A 22818-nucleotide genomic window follows, 5' to 3' on the forward strand; every position below is an offset into this window, starting at 1 on the left:
TACTACTTACACTATTGGTACAACAACAGTCATGGTCAGATTTACACAGCAATCAATTGTTCAATTGTAGAATAGAGTTACTGTACTTGATTGACTGACTACGTTGCTGGTTGATAATGCCTGTGTGTATGATTGTGAACGTACATGCAGGGAAACCTCAGTCTGTCCAGGGCTCAGGCTCAGTACATTGCCTTCGTACTCAAAGGGGGTGATGCTGGCGTCTGGTTGGTATTCGAAGCGCTTCACCACAAGTTTGTTGGCCCCGTCCATGTTGATAGTGATGATGCCCTTGTCGGTCTCATTCCTGGGGAAAACCGGGGCAAAGCACTCCATACGTGTGGGGGTTGCTGTGCCGTTGCAGACCTGGGTTATATTCAAAGTGTCAATAACAGTATTCTGGGGATAATTTACTCACATTTCATAGATGTTACCCCCATCTTAGGTTTATGAGGCCCAGAGTTGTTAACCCTAGAAGATAACTTACACGCTGCAGAAGCTTCTGTGAGGGGTTGTGGGATTTGTAGCGGATCACAGTGTTGTACGCAGAGTCCAGATTACTGCCTTTGATGATGATTTTGGATCCACTTAATCACACGATTCAACAAATAAAAACAAACAAATACAGACTTTGTGTTTGTGGTCACTATTGCTGAGTGTACATTGAGGGGAAACCAGCACTATTTGCAGTTTATTCTTTATTATTTTTCAAATAGTTGTAGCAGTTGCTGAAATGAGACCCCACAAATGGACACACAACAGGTCTCAGCATGTCTATTTCTGTTGGCCAAATCTTCACTTAGATTTACCTAATTGTCTCAAGAGAGGTGGAACATTTCCTGCACAGCATGTTTTCCCTCAGCTATTAGGACATGCTATTAGGACATGCTATTAGGACATGCTATTAGGACATGCTATTAGGACATGCTATTAGGACATGCTATTAGGACATGCTATTAGGACATGCTATTAGGACATGCTATTAGGACATGCTATTAGGACATGCTATTAGGACATGCTATTAGGACATGCTATTAGGACATGCTATTAGGACATGCTATTAGGACATGCTATTAGGACATGCTATTAGGACATGCTATTAGGACATGCTATTAGGACATGCTATTAGGACATGCTATTAGGACATGCTATTAGGACATGCTATTAGGACATGCTATTAACATGCTACTACTGGCTGCTCTGTCATTGTATCTAACACTATGCCTGCTATCAACTGTCTTTTCAACTGTTTTCTACAGTTCTATAAAGCAGCACATTTGTCAGTCAGCTATGCCCTGAAGCACCCAGATGATGCCAGCTGGCCAGTGAGTAAAGTACGGCCTAATCTCTCGTGGACAGATTCGGGAAGTAACAACAATGTGAGAATTTTACTTCTGGATAACCAAGATTAAGTATGGCCTACCTTCTGAAGCTGCAGACTGGCTGTATCACAGTGATCACAGGGTTCTTCTTGTAGTGAAACATCTTGGTAGTAGCCACTTGGGATTTGTCAATGAAAACCCTGACAGGCACCTTCTTCACCACTGCCAACCCTTTGGACAGGCAGACTATGGAGGACATGGTCCCAGTACCCTCAGTGACACTGGCAAAGACAGCGTAACAACATAATATTATGAACACTAATATACCGTAGATACAGACAGATACATACAAAGAAAGGGACACATTGTTTAGTTCCAATGAGAGACCTTGAGAGAGCAAATTACACAGCAGAAACCAACGAAAACAGAGAGATGTGGATGCCCATAATTACCTCTTGATGGGGCAGTCCTGGTCTCCTATAGACACAGTCTTTATCATCCCAGCATTCAAGTGATGCCCTGTCACTGTGACCAAGGTTCCCCCTATTTGAGGCCCGTAGTCAGGAGTGATTGCTGTGATACTTGGCTCCTGGATAGAAAAGTAGACATTAGGATGAATTAAATATGTATACAGTGCATTCGGAAAGTATTCAGACTCCTTGACTTTTTCCACATTTTGATACGTTACAGCCTTATTCTAAAATTTATAAAATTGTTTTTTTCCTCATCAATCTACACACAATACCCCAAATGAACAGGTTTTATTACAAAAGTACAAAACTGAAATATCACATTTACATTAGTATTCAGACCCTTCACTCAGTACTTTCTTGAAGCACCTTTGGAAGCGATTACAGCCTCGAGTCTTCTAGGGTATGACGTTACAAGCTTGGTACACCTTTCTTTGTGGAGTTTCTCCCATTCTTCTCTGTAGATCCTCTCAAGCTCTGTCAGGTTGGATGGGGAGCGTCGCTGCACAGCTATTTTCAGGTCCCTACAGAGATGTTCAATTGGGTTCAAGTCCGTTCTCTGGCTGGGCCACTCAAGGACATTCAGAGACTTGTCCCGAAGCCACTCGTGCGTTGTCTTGGCTGTGCGCTTAGGGTCGTTGTTCAGTTGGAAGGTGAACCTTCACCCCAATCTGAGGTCCTGAGCGCTTTGAAGCAGGTTTTCATCAAGGATCTCTCTGTACTTTCCCTTGACCCTGAATAGTATCCCAGTCCCTGCCGCTGAAAAACATTCCCACAGCATGATGCTACCACCACCATGCCTTCACCGTAGAGATGGTGCCAGGTTTCCTCCAGACGTGACGCTTGGCATTCAGGCCAAAGGGTTCAATCTTGGTTTCATCAGACCAGAGAATCTTGTTTCTCATGGTCTGCGAGTCTTTAGGTGCCTTTTGGCAAACTCCAAGCAGGCTGTCAGGTACCTTTTACTGAGGAGTGGCTTCCGTCTGGCCACTCTACCATAAAGGCTTGATTGGTGGAGTGCTGCAGAGATGGTTGTCCTTCTGGAAGTTTCTACAATCTCCACAGAGGAGTTTCTCCAATCTCCAAACTTCTTCCATTTAAGAATGATGGAGGCCACTGTGTTCTTGGGGAGCTTCAATGCTAACAGAAATATTTTGGTACCCTTCCCCAGATCTGTGCCTCGACACAAACCTGTCTCTGAGCTCTTTGGACAATTCCTTCAACCTCATGGTTTTTGCTTTGACATGCACTGTCAACTGTGGGACCTTATATGGACAGGTGTGTGCCTTTCCAAATCTTGTCCAATCAATTGAGTTTACCACAGGTGGACTATCAATTTTGAGTCTAATAGCAAAGGATTTGAATACTTATGTAAATAAGGTATTTCTGTTTTTCATTTTTAATACATATGCAAAACATTCTAAAAACCTGTTTTCACTTTGTCATTATGGGATATTGTGTGTAGATTGATGACAATTATTTTTAATTTAATCCATTTTAGAATAAGGCTATAACATAACAAAACGTTGAAAAAGTCAAGGGATCTGACTACTTTCCGAAAGCACGGTATAAATCTGTGTGGAAGCGCCTGCCTTCAATATACTTTGTATCCCTCATTTACTCAGCTGTTTCCTTTAATTTAGCAGTTACATACATACAGTACCAATCAAAAGTTTGCACACACCTACTCATTCCAGGGGTTTTCTTTATTTTTACTATTTTCTACATTGTATCTCTAGGACCCTCAGGATGACAAATCAGAGCAAGATTACTGAATGTAAGTACATTATTATTATTATTACCTTCAGAGGTGAATATATCAAACCAGTTGCTGTGAAAAAAGTATTTTGTTGTTGTGCACTCTCCTCAAACAATAGTATGGTTTTTTTTCACTGTAATAGCTACTGTAAATTGGACAGTGCAGTTAGAGTAACAAGAATTTAAGCTTTCTGCCCATATAAGACATGTCTATGTCCTGGGAAATGTTCTTGTTACTTACAACGTCATGCTAATCACATTAGCGCACGTTAGCTCAACTGTCCCGGAGGAGGGACACTGATCCCGTAGAATTGAATGTTCTTTTATCTGTTTTTTTTTAATCTGGTTTTATTGCTAGCTTAAGTTACCTGGGGTGGCAGAGAGTTACATGTACTCTTTTTTTTATTTTTTTTATTTAACCTATATTTAACACATGGCTTTATTTAATAATGTGTGTTTCCCAGCCTCTGTTCTGGAACTGGGGACTGTGAAGGGACCTCTGGCTGCATGTCTTGTGTGGTACTGATGAGTGTCCTAACTGTGTGCCAACTGATTGAACAGAGAGTTCAGTACCTTTAACACATCAACACCTCACACAAAGACCAGTAGTGATGCCTTCAATCTCTCCTCGACATGCATACCACTGACATTCACCCTCCATGTACATCTAAGTGAAATATGTGCTGTTCTGTTCTGGACCAACTGCAATTTTCCTATGTCCTTCTTTGACGCACATGACCACACAACTGGGCAGTAGTCCATGTGTAACAAAACGAGGGCCTGTAGGACCTGCCTGGGTTGATTTAGTTGTCAAGAAAGCAGAGCATTGCCTTATCATGGACAAACCTCTTACCATTTTAGCAACCATTGAGTCTATATGTTTTGACCATGACATCTTGCTATCTAGGGTTACACCCAGCAGTTTAATCTACTCAACTTGCTCAATCACCACATTATTCAATAATAGATCTAGATTAGATTTAGGGTTGAGTGAGTGATTTGTCTCAAAAACGATGATTTTAGTTTTTGAGATATTTAGCACCAGCCTAATGCTAGATTCTTATTCTAAAACTGACTGAAGTTCTATGTTAAGGGTGTCAGTTATTTCTGGATTTACATCCTCTGCCTTATCATGGATTGGGAGTTATATATCTAATAGAACACAGAGGGTTTTATTTAATGTAAGCCTCTCTAATGCAAATTCTGTTTTTACTGTGTCAACAATCAAATAAATGTAATCCTCCTCACCACAAAAGTGAACCCTATCATTTGGGCCTGGCCTTCAACTGAGTAGCGTCCCTCCACCTTCCCCTCATGCACTGCCACAGTGATGTTGAGATCCTGGGATGGACCCGGAACCTTAGGGTGAATGCTACACACCAGCCTAGGAAGGGTCAGCGAGAAAGATCAGTGATGCCTATAGCCTCAGCATAAAATTGTTTCACAGAGCTGATTTGGGTTGAGTTTATATGTCTCTATGCATTCTGTCTGTCTGTGTGTGTTACTCACTGTGTACTATTGCTCTTCTCTGACAGCACAGTGCAGGGAGTCGCTCCCACTCGCACCAGGTGGGTCTCCTCGCTGATGATGGCTGGTCGTAGAGGAGACTGGAACTCCGAGCCACACAGCCTTAGCTCTGTCTCACCATCAGGGGGAGCCGTCTTTGGGAAAAACTGGATCCCCAATGCAATACCATCAGAAAGACTCCTCAAATGCTTAGCTAATTTCCTTAAATGCTTAACTACAGCGCCTTCAGAAAGTATTCATACACCTTGACTTATTACACATTTTGTTGTGTTACAGCCTGAATTCAACATTGATGAAATGTAAAATTGTTTTCTCACCCATCATCTACAAACAATACCCCATAATGGCAAAGTGAAAACATGTTTTTAGAAATGTTTGCATTTATTGAACATGGAATACAGAAATATCTATTTTAAGTAAGTATTCACACCCCTTAGTCAATACATGCTAGAATCACGTTCAGCAGTGATTACACCTGTGAGTCTTTCTGGGTAAGTCTCTCAAGTCATCATTTTGAAGTGACTCAAATCCTATTGATTTGCATATCTGATTTGAATCTGTTCTTTTTCCTGCACCCTGAACAGCCAAAAAGCACATGGAATAAGATATTTCAAGCCACATTTCAAACCACCTTCGTAGGTGGTTTACATAAATTAAGATACAAATCTGATTCCTGGCTATGTGACTTGTGTCTGAACATTCAAATCTGATTTATTTGCCCTCAAGTGGGATTTAGACTGTTATTCAGCAGCTCTCCTTGCTTGCTAGCTACTCTGTTGCTAGTTTGACAACAACATGTGGTAGCTAACTAGCTTGTTAATTGTTTCCAAACAAATGAGTGAATGTGCTAGAAAGCTAAACAACTACCTAGCTAGCTAGTTGGCTGCTGTGGCAAGCCAGAAAGGACTTGTTTTGAAAGTTGGATCATGTTATCCTTTAAGGCGTTAAAAGTGTTCTTTCTGAAGGCAGATTTTGAACATTCAAAGCAACTGAGAAACGACCATGGCAGACAATGTTGTCACCTTAGCATGCTACATAACTTCTGAGGGATAGGAAGCACAAGCACTACCACCAATCAGCCTACATAACTGCAGACACACACGTCATTACTCTGGAACTGCCGATCTGCGGCCAAAAAGGCAGAGTTCATCTCAGCCTATGCGTCCCTCCAGTCCCTCAACTTCTTGGCACTGACGGAAACATGGATCACCACAGATAATACTGCTACTCCTACTGCTCTCTCCTCGCCTGCCCACGTGTTCTCGCACCCCCCCGAGAGCTTCTGGTCAGCGGGGTGGTGGCACTGGGATCCTCATCTCTCCCAAGTGGTCATTCTCTCTTTCTCCCCTTACCCATCTGTCTATCGCCTCCTTTGAATTCCATGCTGTCACAGTTACCAGCCCTTTCAAGCTTAACATCCTTATCATTTATCGCCCTCCAGGTTCCCTTGGAGAGTTCATCAATGAGCTTGATGCCTTGATAAGCTCCTTTCCTGAGGACGGCTCACCTCTCACAGTTCTGGGTGACTTTAACCTCCCCACGTCTACCTTTGACTCATTTCTCTCTACCTCCTTCTTTCCACTCCTCTCCTCTTTTGACCTCACCCTCTCACCTTCCCCCCCTACTCACAAGGCAGGCAATACGCTTGACCTCATCTTTACTAGATGCTGTTCTTCCACTAACCTCATTGCAACTCCCCTCCTAGTCTCCGACCACTACCTTGTATCCTTTTCCCTCTCGCTCTCATCCAACACTTCCCACACTGCCCCTACTCGGATGGTATCGCGCCGTCCCAACCTTCGCTCTCTCTCCCCCGCTACTCTCTCCTCTTCCATCCTATCATCTCTTCCCTCTGCTCAAACCTTCTCCAACCTATCTCCTGATTCTGCCTCCTAAACCCTCCTCTCCTCCCTTTCTGCATCCTTTGACTCTCTATGTCCCCTATCCTCCAGGCCGGCTCGGTCCTCCCCTCCTGCTCCGTGGCTCGATGACTCATTGCGAGCTCACAGAACAGGGCTCCGGGCAGCCGAGCGGAAATGGAGGAAAACTCGCCTCCCTGCGGACCTGGCATCCTTTCACTCCCTCCTCTCTACATTTTCGTCTTCTGTCTCTGCTGCTAAAGCCACTTTCTACCACTCTAAATTCCAAGCATCTGCCTCTAACCCTAGGGAGCTCTTTGCCACCTTCTCCTCCCTCCTGAATCCTGCCCCCCCCCCTCCTCCCTCTCTGCAGATGACTTCGTCAACCATTTTGAAAAGAAGGCCGACGACATCCGATCCTCGTTTGCTAAGTCAAACGACACCGCTGGTTCTGCTCACACTGCCCTACCCTGTGCTCTGACCTCTTTCTGCCCTCTCTCTCCAGATGAAATCTCGCGTCTTGTGACGGCCGGCCGCCCAACAACCTGCCCGCTTGACCATATCCCCTCCTCTCTTCTCCAGACCATTTCCGGAGACCTTCTCCCTTACCTCACCTCGCTCATCAACTCATCCTTGACCGCTGGCTACGTCCCTTCTGTCTTCAAGAGAGCGAGAGTTGCACCCCTTCTGAAAAAACCTACACTCGATCCCTCCGATGTCAACAACTACAGACCAGTATCCCTTCTTTCTGTCCTCTCCAAAACTCTTGAACATGCCGTCCTTGGCCAGCTCTCCTGCTATCTCTCTCAGAATGACCTTCTTGATCCAAATCAGTCAGGTTTCAAGACTAGTCATTCAACTGAGACTGCTCTTCTCTGTGTCACGGAGGCGCTCCGCACTGCTAAAGCTAACTCTCTCTCCTCTGCTCTCATCCTTCTAGACCTATCGGCTGCCTTTGATACTGTGAACCATCAGATCCTCCTCTCCACCCTCTCCAAGTTGGGCATCTCCGGCGCGGCCCACTCTTGGATTGCGTCCTACCTGACAGGTCGCTCCTACCAGGTGGCGTGGCGAGAATCTGTCTCCTCACCACGTGCTCTCACCACTGGTGTCCCCCAGGGCTCTGTTCTAGGCCCTCTCCTATTCTCGCTATACACCAAGTCACTTGGCTCTGTCATAACCTCACATGGTCTCTCCTGTCATTGCTATGCAGACGACACACAATTAATCTTCTCCTTTCCCCCTTCTGATAACCAGGTGGCGAATCGCATCTCTGCATGTCTGGCAGACATATCAGTGTGGATGACGGATCACCACCTCAAGCTGAACCTCGGCAAGACGGAGCTGCTCTTCCTCCCGGGGAAGGACTGCCCGTTCCATGATCTCGCCATCACGGTTGACAACTCCATTGTGTCCTCCTCCCAGAGCGCTAAGAACCTTGGCGTGATCCTGGACAACACCCTGTCATTCTCAACTAACATCAAGGCGGTTCATGTAGGTTCATGCTCTACAACATCCGCAGAGTACGACCCTGCCTCACACAGGAAGCAGCGCATGTCCTAATCCAGGCACTTGTCATCTCCCGTCTGGATTACTGCAACTCGCTGTTGGCTGGGCTCCCTGCCTGTGCCATTAAACCCCTACAACTCATCCAGAACGCCGCAGCCCGTCTGGTGTCCAACCTTCCCAGGTTCTCTCACGTGACCCCGCTCCTCCGCTCTCTCCACTGGCTTCCAGTTGAAGCTCGCATCCGCTACAAGACCATGGTGCTTGCCTACGGAGCTGTGAGGGGAACGGCACCTCCGTACCTTCAGGCTCTGATCAGGCCCTACACCCAAACAAGGGCACTGCGTTCATCCACCTCTGGCCTGCTCGCCTCCCTACCCCCGCTCAGCCCAGTCAAAACTGTTCGCTGCTCTGGCATCCCAATGGTGGAACAAACTCCCCCACGACGCCAGGACAGCGGAGTCAATCACCACCTTCCGGAGACACCTGAAACCCCACCTCTTTAAGGAATACATAGGTTAGGATAAAGTAATCCTCCTGATCCCCCCCCCCCCCCTTAAAAGATTTAGATGCACTATTGTAAAGTGGCTGTTCCACTGGATATCATAAGGTGAATGCACCCATTTGTAAGTCGCTCTGGATAAGAGCGTCTGCTAAATGACTTAAATGTAAATGTAAATGTAAAACAAGGCTTAAGAGCTTTGCAAACCTGGATTGTACAATATTGCATATTATTATTTTTTTAATTCTTCAAGCTCTGTCAAGTTGGTTGTTGATCATTGCTAGACAGCCATTTTCAAGCCGATTTAAGTCAAAACTATAACTAGGTGACTCAGGAACATTCAATGTCGTCTTGGAAAGCAACTCCAGTGTACACAGTATTTGGCTATTTATCTCCCAGTGTCTGTTGGAAAGCAGACTGAAGAAGGTTTCCCGTAGGATTTTGCCTGTGCTTAGCTCTATTCTGTTTCTTTTTATCCTAAAAACTCCCTCGTCTTTGCAGATGACAAGCATACCCATAACATAATGCAGCCATCACCATGCTTGAAAATATGAAGGGTGGTACTCGGTGATGTGTTGTGTTGGATTTGCCCCAAAAATAACACTTTTTATTCAGGAAATAAAGTGAATTTCTATGCTACATTCTTTGCAGTTTTACTTTTGTGCCTTATTGCAAACAGGATGCATGTTTTGGAGAAGGAAAAAATATTCTCTACAGGCTTCCTTCTTTTCACTCTGTCATTTAGGTTAGTATTCTGGAGTAACTACAATGTTGTTGATATATCCTCAGTTTTCTCCTATCACAGCCATTTAACTCTGTAACTGTTTAAAAGTCACCATTGGCCTCATGGTGAAATCCTTGTGTGGTTTCCTTCCTCTCCGGCAACTGAGTTAGGAAGGACTCCTGTATCTTTGTAGTGACTGTGTGTATTGATATACAATGCAAAGTGTAATTAATAATTTCACTATGGTCAAATGGATATTCAATCTCTACTTCTTCTTTTTTTACCCATAAACAGGTGCTCTTTTTGCGAGGCATAGGAAAACCTCCCTGGTTTTTGATTCTGTGTTTGAAATTCACTGATTCACTGATTGACTGAGGGACCTTACAGATACTGTAATTATATGTGTGTTATATGTGTGCGGTACAGAGATGCAGTAGTCATTCAAAAATCCTGATTATTGCACACAAAGTGAGTCCATTGTGACTTGTTAAGCAAATTATTACTCCTGAAATTATTTAGGCTTGCCATAACAAAGGGGTTGAATACTTATTGATTTCAGCTGTTCGTTTCACTAATTTGTAAACAGTTATAAAAACATGATTCCACTTTGACATTATGGGGTATTGTGTCTAGGCCAATTACACTAGATCTCAATGTAAGCCATTTTAAATTCAGGCTGTAACACAACAAAATGTGGATAAAGTCAAGATGTGTGAATACTTTCTGAAGGCACTATACTCAGTTTCAATATCCTATTGATAATGTCTTGGTTTCTTCGGCCTACGTGTTTGGTGGTCGTGGTTCGGACATTTATGATCAGATGAAAAGACAAGACCCTCCCTCTACTGGGTCATCTGACCCCCTACTTCAGCCCCCAGCACTCTTACCTTTGTGATGACGGGAGGACAGGACTCACTCTTCCACTGTATGAGGCACTCCTCCTGCCTGGAGCACACCCCCGAACACCAGCCACACCCTATGAACCTGGGCGCCATCAGACATGTGGAGCAGGTCAGGAAGTGTTTACATCCTGGTCCTTTAGGAGACACACTGAACATCTGGCACAGAGAGAGAGAGCGCAAGAGAGAAATGAGAGAAGAGAGAAAGACAAAGACAGAGAGAGAGAGAAAGAGAGAGATAGAGAGAGAGAGAGAACAAGAGAGAGAAAAGAAAGAGTCACACTCCCAAAATAAGTCACAAGTAAAAAACAAGGGAATACCAGTAAGTATTTATGATTGAATTGAAAAGGCACCTTATTTCCAACCACAAAGAGCAAGGACTCGTTAGATTGCACAGCAGCTTTCCTGGACACCTCATTGTCCTCTCCCAGAGAATAGTTGGCAAAGATGATGGGATTTGACCTCTTCAGGATGAGCTACAACAGTCAAAGTCACTACAGTTATATCATTAAGTCATGGCAGACCTATGAAAGGAATTGACTTGTGATATGTTCTACTTAGGTTTGTTACAATGTTGAGAGAGTTAATGATTGTCATTGGAGAACACTGATTATATCATGTTTACACTTGAGAAAAGACAGTCATGCATATGGTAAAACTTTGAAATATAACTCCATCTACCCCCACTTTCACTGTCTGCATTCATGAAGTAGACTGTAATGTCATATTCTCCCACCAGATGTCTCAGTGAGTGTACTGTACTGTACCACACACACCTGCAGCAGCCTGCCGTCCTTGGTGCCAATGTGTGCCACAGTGTTGTTCCCGATGATGGTGACCAGTACTGAGGTGAGCAGGATGTTGTTCATGTACCTGTTGAAGAGGTCCAACCTGTAGTATGGCTTAGACACCAGGGTGGACTTGGCCATGCATGTAGCGTTGTTGTCGGAGCTCTGCAGACACACAGAGATTACTCATACTGATTAACTATTCAAACATGACTGGTCATTTCACACCTTTTCCATTTTCCTTTTTAGATGAGGTTTATTACGTTGGTGGATCCTATGGTTTATTTTACTTTACATACAGTGAGCTCCAAATGTATTGGGACAGTGACACATTTGTTGTTGTTTTGTCTCTGTCCTCCAGAACTTTGGATTTGAAATGATACAATGACTACGAGGTTAAAGTGTAGACTGTCAGCTTAAATTGAGGGTATTGTCATCCAGAAATTGCAGCACTTTTGTACATAGTCTCCCCCCATTTTAGTGGATCAAATGTACTGTGACAAATCCACTTATATGTGTATTAAAGTAGTACAAAGTTAAGCATGAGGTTCCATATTCATAGCACGCAATGATTACATCAGGCTTGTGACTCTACAAAATGGTTGGATGCATTTGCTGTTTGTTTTGGTTGTGTTTCTGATTATTTTGTGCCCCACCACCACACACACCCCACCACCACACACACACACCCCACCACCACACACACACACCCCACCACCACACACACACACACCCCACCACCACACACACACACCCCACCAAAACACACACACCCCACCACCACACACACACACACCCCACCACCACACACACACACCCCACCACCACACACACACACCCCACCACCACACACACACACCCCACCACCACACACACACACCCCACCACCACCACACACACCCCACCACCACACACACACACCCCACCACCACACACACACACCCCACCACCACACACACACACCCCACCACAACCACACACACCCCACCACCACACACACACCCCACCACCACACACACCCCCACCACCACACACACACCCCACCACCACACACACACACACCCCACCACCACCACACACACCCCACCACCACACACACACACACACCCCACCACCACACACACACACCCCAACACCACACACACACACCCCACCACCACACACACACACACACCCCAACACCACACACACACACCCCACCACCACACACACCCCACCACCACACACACACACCCCACCACCACACACCCCACCACCACACACACATACACACACACCCCACCACCATACACACTGCACCACACACACACACACACACACACACACACACACACACACACACACACACACACACACACACACACACACACACACACACACACACACACACACACACACACACACACACACACACACACACACACACACACCACCACCACCATCACCACCACCACACACACACACCCCACCGCCACCACACACATACACCCGCACCCAAATACCACACACACACACACCCCACCACCACACACACACCCAACCACCACCACACACCCCACCACCACACACACACACCCCACCACCACCCAGCATAACATAAATAAAGCTACTCCAACACAGCACAATTATCTAACCTGCCCTCACATGCCTCTTTACCGTTCCTTTAAGTGTCTTCAACACACATCTTTATCTGATCTTCCATGTTCCTACAACTCAACTATAATCAGTTGAGATGTTAAACACTGACAATATGGCTGGCAGTACACTTTTCTAACAGTGTATTTTAGTATTGAGTTGTAAACAACAATGACAGTAATAACTCATGACTGGAATTAAGTTGAGTAACCCTTCTTATAAACAGTAACCCGTCTTATAAACAGTAACCCTTCTTATAAACAGTAACCCTTCTTATAAACAGTAACCCTTCTTATAAACAGTAACCCGTCTTATAAACAGTAACCCTTCTTATAAACAGTAACCCGTCTTATAAACAGTAACCCTTCTTATAAACAGTAACCCTTCTTATAAACAGTAACCCTTCTTATAAACAGTAACCCGTCTTATAAACAGTAACCCACGCTGCTCTCTCTCTCTCTCTCTCTCTCTCTCTCTCTCTCTCTCTCTCTCTCATATTGAACACGTAGGAGCCAGGCACAGGGATACACTCCCTCCCCTTCACATTCCGTCACTTTTACCAACTCCATTTATAACCTCAGAGTTGGCACACCGTCCCTGCAGGTGTCCGTATGGTTCTATGAGCTCAAAAAAGGTGGAATGTTTGAAAGTCACAGTGATAAGGCCACACCTTGATAGCAGATATCACACAGTCAAACACCATTGTTTAAAATGAATGCAGTTTGTTGAGATCTATTCTTCCAACTATACATACACTACATTTCCTATCCTCATTCATTAGAATTCATGTCATAACCTGGTCACAGTCATAATATTCTTTTTAAAACAGCTTCATTCAATCATTTTGAACATTTGTAATGATCAAATATAAGGTGTGCGTCGTACAATATGTAAAGTCTACCTTAAACTTACATAGTTAAGATTTCAGGAACAACGGTACTGTAGCAGGGCTTTCATGTTTAGTACTCAGGCTGTATCAACAGTTCCCACCCTTTCACATGGTATGGTAATAGCCATGATTGTAACTCAACAGAGCAGAACAACAGTGTGGCAATACACTGGTGGGATCTGACTCATTCACCCCTCCCTCCCTCCCTGTTCTCGGAACACCTGACTTCCTCCGTTCACAGCACTGGTACTTGTAATGGACAATGCAATAGAAATAACCAACCTTTATGTTACTCTAATGACGTAATTATGATTCAGGACTGTTGAATATCAATAAAACAAGTATATCTTCCTGTCTACCATCAGGCTTCACTGACTACCCAACAGAAGCCCTGGCAGAGCAGAGTAGAACAGAGCAGAGTGGAGCAGAACAAAGCGGAGGAAAGCAGAACAGAACAGAGCGGAGCGGGGCAGAGCTGAGTGGAGCAGAGCGGAGTTGAGTAGGCCTGTCACCGACCTCATGAGGGCAGCTCTCGCAGAGCTGGAAGTGGCAGAGCCCCCTGGAGAGCTGCTCTGTGCTGGACCTGCAGCAGTCCTCCGCTCCCCGGTCGATGGCCCTGTTCACGTTGGGCATGGGGAAGGCACACATGGCTGAGTTACTGTAGGGCCTCCCAGAGCCATCTGTCACTGCAAACACTCCATAGAGGATGTCATCCTTCTCCCCCACCCCCAGCTCCTCTGCCAGCTCCTTCCCTGCCCGGCTGAAGTGGGCCGCCTGCAGCCCGTTATATACCACGTCCTGGAAAATATTGTTCCCCCCCCTCCTCCTCCGCCTGCGTTTGGGCTCGAAGCGACACTCCAGCACCACCTCACGGTACAGCCACGCTTCCGTGTCCTTCACCGGGAGACGGCCCAACCGCGTCTGATATGAGTCCAGGAAGTTCTCCCTCTGGACAGACAGGAAGTAGACATAGTCCTGTGTGGAGAAGCTGTAGATGTAGTCGATCTGGTAGGAGTTCTGTAGTTTAGGGAGCACAGTCAGACCCTGCATGACCATCTCAAAGCCATCCAGGGTCGACAGTGGCCGGCGCACCGATAAGGACGGTCTGCCGTACCTCTGTGCCACACGCTCATTGAGTGTAGCCGCTACAAAGAAGTAGGCTGTGTAGCCTTGCTCCACGATGATGACCTCAGTGCCCAGCGGGCTGGCCAGGCAGTCAGGGCAAAGGGACGGAGAGTTAGCATCCTTCCTGAAGAGACATTCAGATTTAGGTGGGGTATCATTAGAGCTAAGTTCATGTAAGTGACAGACCCCATGCTGAGAGCTCCCACAGGAGTACAGAGAGTTAAGATAAGGTGATGGGTCCAAGAGCAAGACCTCATTGTCCGTGTCTACTGAGTCCTCAAGATCGGCCTCGATGTCACACAGGCCACAGGTCTGACACTCCGGGCTGCCCACTGGGCCTGTCCTCAGCTCCCATAACTTACTGAGCTCTCCACTCACTGCCTCAATCACATTCTGAGAAGCCACATAAACCTCAGGCATGTACAGGTTGACCACTATGTTCTGGATGGGTTTGGCTGTCTGGAAGTGGGGTATTGAGTAGTTAAAGGTGAAATCCACCTCCTTGCGAGGGGTCCTGTGACAGGTGTCCAGTCCTGAGGCTTTGAGGGTCTGTATCCATATGCATGTCACCAGGAAGGTGATCCAGGGGACCATCTCCACTGCTACTGCCTGTTACCTACAACCTCGAGAACATCTCCTCTCCTCCTGAACATTCTGGTGATCAGCAGGAGCTATGTGAAGAGAAAGAGAGAGAGAACTGAGGAATTTATAATAACTCTCTAACCCATTTACAACAGAGAACTAGTGGTTTGATGTACTAATCTTGTAAAAAGGGGGGATGGGAAAGAATATCTCCTACGTGCCATGTTTACTCTGCTAGTCTGATTTGTATGACCAGAGTGAGTCAGTTTTGTTTACTCTGCTCATGTTTTTAAAGAGAGAAGATAGTATGGATATTATTGGGGGATGGGACGGTTTGCTGATCCAATATGTGGTTGAGGGAGTGGCATTTTGTGCTAAAAGTATAAACATGATTTCATATTGATCCAAAAGGATTGGTATGCATAACGTAAGTGTTTGAGTAGCAGTCCAGACTGAGTCATTAGAGTTCCACTGTATGGGAAACACCAAAGTGGGTCAAGAATCTACATTGGACAAGACAAAACATGCTCCCTATTGACGTAACTGTGGAAATGTACTGTTTGCATTTCAGAGTCTCTCTTTCATCAAATGAACAAAAAACAATAGAAATCATGTGGTGTAACCCTATTTCATTTGTTTATTACAGTGTCTGACAGATGTATGATAATAAAGTGTTTGTAGAACCATGAGAGAGAGAGAGAGATGAGTTAGATGTCAGAATGAAAGATTAGATGAAAGTTGTGACGTTTCAGTAACTTCCTGTAATATAGCACCTCCACCAAAATGCTGTCTGAATATAAAATAGGCCTACACTGCAGAATAAAACACAATTCAGCCTCTAATCACAACATTTATGTGTGGTCTATAACCGTTAATTATAACCTACAGGCTCACGACTGGCGCAAAGGTCTAAAGCACTGCATCTCCGTGCTAGTAGGAGTCACTACAAACCCTGGTTCAATCCCTGCCTTCCGTGTCAAAAGCGGTCGTGATCATAGACCGGCGCACAATAGGCCTGGTTAGGGGAGGTTTTGGCCGGGGTAGGCCGTCATTATGAAACATGAATTTGTTCTTAACTGACTTGCCTAGTGAAATAAAGGTTAAAACATATATATACTACAAGTTATGTCAAAGATCTGTGATTATTGACAGAATTGTGTTTATGATAGTTTGTAGGCTATCCATTTCTGTGTGGAATAAGAGAAGCGGATACGTCATACTTTTTTAGATAACTGGAAGATGAAGAAAGAACACAAGACAAACAATTGGATGAAAAATCCTCGGGATGTTTTGGTATCAGAAAAAGAGCGGAATACTAGGGTACAACCAAAATGGACACTTATTGAAAATAAAGAATTTATAAATGCACTGAATTAGTGTAAAGTAATATGCCAGCCAGATTGCCAGGTACATACCTTAGTGCGTATGATGCCGTGTCTCCGGTTAACTCAAGTCTTGATTCCCAGACACAACACTGGCTGTCTTTGATGTTGTCTGTGGCACTAGGCTACATGCGGTCCAGTTCTGTGCGCGTGTTGATGTATAGAGCCATTTCAGAAACTCCATGTGAACTTTCTGTATGGTCCTGGGACAATACGCACACCTGGAGCACGATTCCGCATATACTCCTCATGCCCCGCCTTGCCTATGGCAAGGAAGTACGCACTGGTTTTGATTGCACAATCTATTTTTTTTTTTTGTCCTATGCAATATCAAATATAGCTTTTTTTCTCTCTTGAGATTCTCATCTGAAGTCACTTGAAGGAAAGCAATTTTCACACTCACGCATGAAAGCAAGCGATCACACACTCACTCGGGATTGTAAGGGGTACAAGTCGAGACCCAAGCATTCTTTGCGAATGGAATGCCGCTGTGGGATACGCCTCCCTGCAAACAGTTGCCAAATATGCATTGCTATCAGAGACATCTCAGACACATCCCATACCAGGAAAGAATGCGCAATCTCAAGGGAAACATATATTTTCCTTTACACATGAAACACAAATATTATACTGACTACAAATCAACAAGAATTTATAAGAGCAGCAAGATCAATTTACTTCATGGTAAGTGAGGACCTTTAGCCTCTGAATAGATGTAGGCTATTAAAACTATGTTATTTTGGGGGACCAGGCCAGGGAGAGCAGCCTGGTCTCATAGACTAGACGTAACATAGTAAAAGTAATTCTGGGACACTCACATTTGTATTATATGTGACCGACCGGCTTGATTCAGTCTTATGTGCTTCTACACCTGCATTCTAGCTGTTTGGGGTTTTAGGCTGGGTCTCTGTACAGCACTTCGAGATATTAGCTGATGTACGAAGGGCTATATAAAATAAACTTGATTGATTGATTATGTAGCAAAATGTGAAATGGTGTCTTTACATTAGATAAAAGCAGACACAGAACTAGAAAATGGTATATCATACACTGCATTTGAAGAACAATGGGAAAGTAATTCTGCTTTGAAAGTTGCTAAACTTGTAACCTCACTTTTGAGAAAATGGCCTTTGAATGTTTTGGTACCTACTGGAGAGCTTTTCTTTGTCTACACCCATTCAGCATCGTTCACACCCTCTTAAGCTTTATCCCCACCCATCTCTTTAAGGGATGACCCGAGCGTTCTGTCCTAACCATAGCAGTCAAGCGCCCAAGCTAACTGGCTAACATTTGCTAGCTTACTAGCTACTTCTAGATACAAACGAGAGAACAGCTCACTGACCATTTAACTCTCCCTAGCAGAGCTGGTTAGGCTGTTTTTATGTTATCCAGTGCTTTCGTGACTGCAACTGTGCTGCTGACAGCAATTGTCTATCAACAGCTGTCTATCAACAGTTGTCGCACTGACATTCTATTGAAATGTTTACTTGCATAGTGGAGACTTTTGTTAAGACATGTAGCTAGCTAGCTAAGCAATGAACCATAATCCCAACTCATGACGTGACTACCCTGCATGAATCTGCAGGTAACTAACCAACCAAGTTGTTAGCTAACATTAGGCTATAACTAGCAAAGCAAATGGCTCTGAGATACGAATAATAAGACCATACAAGTAATATTAGTTAGCGAGCCAGCCAGTTAACGTTAGCTAGCTAGCTAACAGTACACTTTAACTTTAAATTAAAACGACTTTGTCAAAATTAGAAATGTGTAATATCAGAACATTTTTGCTACCTAGACTATCTTATTCGTATACATCAAGGATGGACGCTTCTCCTTGTAACGGATGCCATGGTTGCCGTTAGTTTGAAGATGTAATCCGGAGACAGGTGTTTTCTCCATCTCCTTAGCTATCATACTCTAATTCCACTGATTTCAAAACTCGGTCCTCCTTAAAGTGGAGAGCAACACTTATGCAGTTCTCCTACGCAATATATATATTTTTTAAAGCCGTGTTAGACAGGATTACCAACACATACTGACCAGCTCAAATAGACAGAAGCATGCTATTTGGCAGACCAATCCAAACTCCTCTATTGGCATGTCCAGCCCACTCATTATCTCAGCCAATCATGGCTAGCAGGAAGGTTCTGAGAGCACACAGCGCAGGACGGCCCTTCTGAGTCGCCTCGTGGACAGGGGTGAAGGCCCACTTGTCTGTAGCATTCACACACATGTTGAACTTGATCAGGAGGGCTGCAATATCCACGTGCTGTAGAGCAGCTATTCCCAAACTGGGGTACACACAATGCCGTCGGGGTTACGCCAAATTAAAATATATTTAAAAAAAAAATGTCTTCCCATTTTCAAACAGTCCATTTATATTTTCCAACGGGGCTAAATGTTTGGGTGAGGTTTTTTTATTGCCTGAATTGCCTCGTTTCACTGCCGAGGGTTCATAGGGTGTCTAATTTTTTTAAATAGCCTTAAAATAGCCTGTTTTGTTTTTGTATAGACATCACACCCTTACCTAAACAGCACCCTCACCTGAGAAATAGAAATCAAATGGAGCACACACAAGGGTGCGTGCTCAGCCCTCTCCTGTACTCCCTGTTCACCCACAACTGCGTGGCCATGCATGCCTCCAACCCAATCATTAAGTTTGCAGACGACAACAGTAGTGGGCTTGATCACCAACAACGACGAGACAGCCTACAGGGAGGAGGTGAGGGCACTCGGAGTGTGGTATCAGGAAAACAACCTCTCACTCAACATCAACAAAACAAAGGAGATGATCGTGGACTTCAGGAAACAGCAGGGGACAGCAGAGGAGAAGGTGGTCCACCCACACAGACAGTGTGGTGAAGAAGACGCAACAGTTGAATAAATTTGGCTTGTCACCCAAAACCCTGACAAACGTTTACAGATCCACAATCGAGAGCATCCTGTCGGGCTGTTGCACAGCCTGGTACGGCAACTGCACCACCCTCAACCGCAAGGCTCTCCATAGGGTGGTGTGGTCTGCACAACGCATCACCGGGGGCAAACTATCTGTCCCCCATGACACCTACAGCACCCGATGTCACAGGAAGGCCAAAAAGATCATCAAGGATATGAACCACCCGAGCCACTGCCTGTTCACACCGCTACCATCCAGAAGGCGAGGTCAGTACAGGTGCATCAAAGCTGGGACCGAGAGATGTTTTTCAATCTCAAGGCCATCAGACTGCTAAACAGCAATCACTAAGAGGGTGCTGCCTATTTTGAGTCACTTTAAACAATGCCACTTTAAATAATGTTTACATATCTTACATTACTCATATCACGTTTATACTGGATTTTATACAATCTACTGCACCTTGCCTATGCCGCTCGGCCATCACTCATCCATATACTTCTATTTACATATTCTCAATCACCCCTTTAGATGTGTATTAGGTAGTTGTTAGGGAATTGTTAGATTACTTGTTAGATATTACTGCACTGTCGGAACTAGAAGCACAAGCATTTTGCTACACTCGCATTAACATCTGCTAACCATGTGTATGTGACCAATAAAATTAGATTTGAACTGAGAATTGAATAACTGCAGTTGACATAGCTAAGTAAATGGAAGAATACTCTTATTGCAATGTGGATGGCTTTTAAAGGAGCTTTTGGTTGTGCATAGTGTGTGTCCATATCTATGGTGTTGCCAGGGAACAGCACCCTCTTCAAAGAATTAGGAGGGGAAGATCTCCCGCACACGGATTGCCTCTCGTTCTGCGTTGTTGGACCCTATCCTTGAAACATTCTGCAGACTTCTCCAGTTACAAGGTATCTGTAGGAATATGGAAGATAATGTCATTATTAGACTTTACATCACCAGGTAATTATGGATTACTAAAGTATAATATCCCTTAAAACAAATCATGTTAACATTGGATTGATAGATGCATGTGCACACACATGTGCATGTGTAGCATGTGACAATAACAGGACCATATCAAGGATAGCATCACAAATGAATTCAAAATACCCCTTGAAGCTTGATGATGAGTTGATCATTTGAATCAGCTGTGCTGTGCTAAGGCAAAAACAAAGCAGTGCACCCCTTTGAGTCCCCAGGACCTGTTCACCTGTAGACAGCCTTTCGTAGCTCTTTATCAGAGGACAGAAAACCTCACAAGAAAACAACTTCATTATACTCAAATTACACCACACTGAATATTATGTAACTATTATCTGCGTCCTAACTTCTAGGGACTGGAACTACACAAGTACCTGCTCTATCCAGAATAGCCTACTCTCTCACATTGACAGTTGGGGCTGCTCTCCTTTCACCCTCCACCATGGCAGTTAACTAGCTACCTACAAATGCAGTTGGAGTTAGTTTTTTACAGTGATAAATACATCAAGATAGCTAGCTAATGTGAAGTTAGGTAGCTGGTGATATTTAATTCACTTAGCTAGCTATCTATACAGTATGTAAAATTGGCTACTAGCTCATTTAGCAGCTCATTTGAGTTAGCCTGCACTGTAACGTTAGCTAATAATACATCGTTTTTTTTACATTTTCGAAATGTATTTACTTGGTTCTCCCAGCCATGTGGATAATTCGAAACAGGGAAGCAATATGTGTTTGTCACCAGAGCGTTTTAGAGGATATTACTGTTGAACTATTTACCCATTTAATAACCAGAGCTTCATACAAATATGCTATGCGGAATTCTTGACCCACAATCGAACAGGCTGCTGCTATATGCTGCCAGCACCCCCACAAGCGAGTCACAATGGTCGGCCTAAGCCGCACTCGGCAATTTCCTGCTTTCTTGTGAACATGCCCACTGGTGATAGAGGTGATGACGTCATTTAGAGAAAAACGAAAGTGAAATAATCGTCCTACTAAAAAAGTTTTACAGGTAGCATTCTTGTTCTAAACTCTGCTCAGGAATACATTTAAGAAACTTGAATAGGCAATAGTTTGGCTCCGCACAATAGAAAGAAAACGGGATTATCACCAACCTTTTACTAAATAAAACGTTAGGCTGTAGACTAGATCATTTCCAGAACATGTCTGAAAGCAATGATATCGACGAGGGCTTTTACTCCCGACAGCTGTAAGTATAGCCTGTCATGTCCAAAGGAAACTACAATTTGACAGTTGACATGCATCTAGCAAGGTTATAATAGTTTAGAGTTTTTATATTCGTTTTATTTCTATTCGCTTCCCTACTTTTATTTGAAATTCAGTATATTTTCAGTTAGTATAAAAATAAAAATAAATCGTTTTTATATTATTGGGTTTCAGTTTCAGTGTTAGGGGAAGAAGCAGCATTTAAACCTAACCCTAACCTTGACCACACTGCTAACCTTATGCCTAAACATAAACTTAAATTAAGACCAAAAAGCGAATTTTTGTAGCCAATTCTGACTTTGAGAACGTGGAATCTGACTTTGTGGCTGTGTTTTTTTTGGCGATGTCACTTCTTACAACTGGGAGCAGTAATACATAAGGTGATGGGTCAGGTCATAGGTTAGGTTAGGTTTCAAATTTAAAGTCTGTCTCAATGTGACTTGGATTTGAAAGGAATAGTGCAGAGACTGGCTTTCCACTAGTTAACACAGACACAAAGTCAAAATTGGCTGCAAAAAAATAGCTTTTTGGTCATAATTTAAGGTTAGGGTTAGGCATGAAGTTAGCAGTGTAGTTAATTTTAGGGCTTAAGGGATACTTAGGGGTTTTGGCAATGAGGCACATTATCTACGTCCCCAGGGTCAGATAAACTTGTGGATACCATTTTTATGTCTCTGTGTCCAATATGAAGGAAGTTAGAGGTACAGCATAGTTTCGTGAGCCAATACTAACGAGCG

General features: G+C 44.2%; 2 protein-coding genes across 5 annotated transcripts in view; one reads left to right on the forward strand and one right to left on the reverse strand.

Moving 5' to 3' along the window:
* Nucleotides 1–20200, reverse strand: part of LOC129851384 (macrophage-stimulating protein receptor-like) — a 31520-nt gene extending 11320 nt beyond the window's left edge. For both annotated transcript variants that reach the window (XM_055917890.1, XM_055917889.1), the window contains exons 1-11: nt 16999–20200; nt 14393–15672; nt 11341–11517; nt 10918–11040; nt 10553–10723; nt 5057–5220; nt 4796–4931; nt 1772–1908; nt 1421–1600; nt 485–584; nt 145–363 (exon numbers count right to left, since the gene is read on the reverse strand). In XM_055917890.1, coding sequence (XP_055773865.1) covers nt 145–363; nt 485–584; nt 1421–1600; nt 1772–1908; nt 4796–4931; nt 5057–5220; nt 10553–10723; nt 10918–11040; nt 11341–11517; nt 14393–15595 — 2610 coding nt within the window. In that variant the 5' untranslated portion in view covers nt 15596–15672; nt 16999–20200. The remainder of the gene's footprint in view (nt 1–144; nt 364–484; nt 585–1420; nt 1601–1771; nt 1909–4795; nt 4932–5056; nt 5221–10552; nt 10724–10917; nt 11041–11340; nt 11518–14392; nt 15673–16998) is intronic.
* A 296-nt stretch (nt 20201–20496) lies between these two features.
* The window catches only part of uba7 (ubiquitin-like modifier activating enzyme 7), a 157125-nt gene continuing 154803 nt past the window's right edge, over nt 20497–22818 (forward strand). The window contains exon 1 of one of the 3 annotated variants that reach the window (XM_055917893.1): nt 20497–20781. Coding sequence is in view for 2 of the 3 variants with exons in the window: in XM_055917891.1 (XP_055773866.1) it covers nt 22018–22064 (47 nt within the window). In the remaining variant the exon portion in view is untranslated. Of the gene's footprint in view, nt 20834–21769; nt 22065–22818 lie in introns of those variants that run through there. The other 2 variants (XM_055917892.1, XM_055917891.1) reach the window with 2 other exon arrangements.

Source organism: Salvelinus fontinalis, chromosome 3, assembly GCF_029448725.1.
Source record: "Salvelinus fontinalis isolate EN_2023a chromosome 3, ASM2944872v1, whole genome shotgun sequence".
Lineage (NCBI taxonomy): Eukaryota > Metazoa > Chordata > Actinopteri > Salmoniformes > Salmonidae > Salvelinus > Salvelinus fontinalis.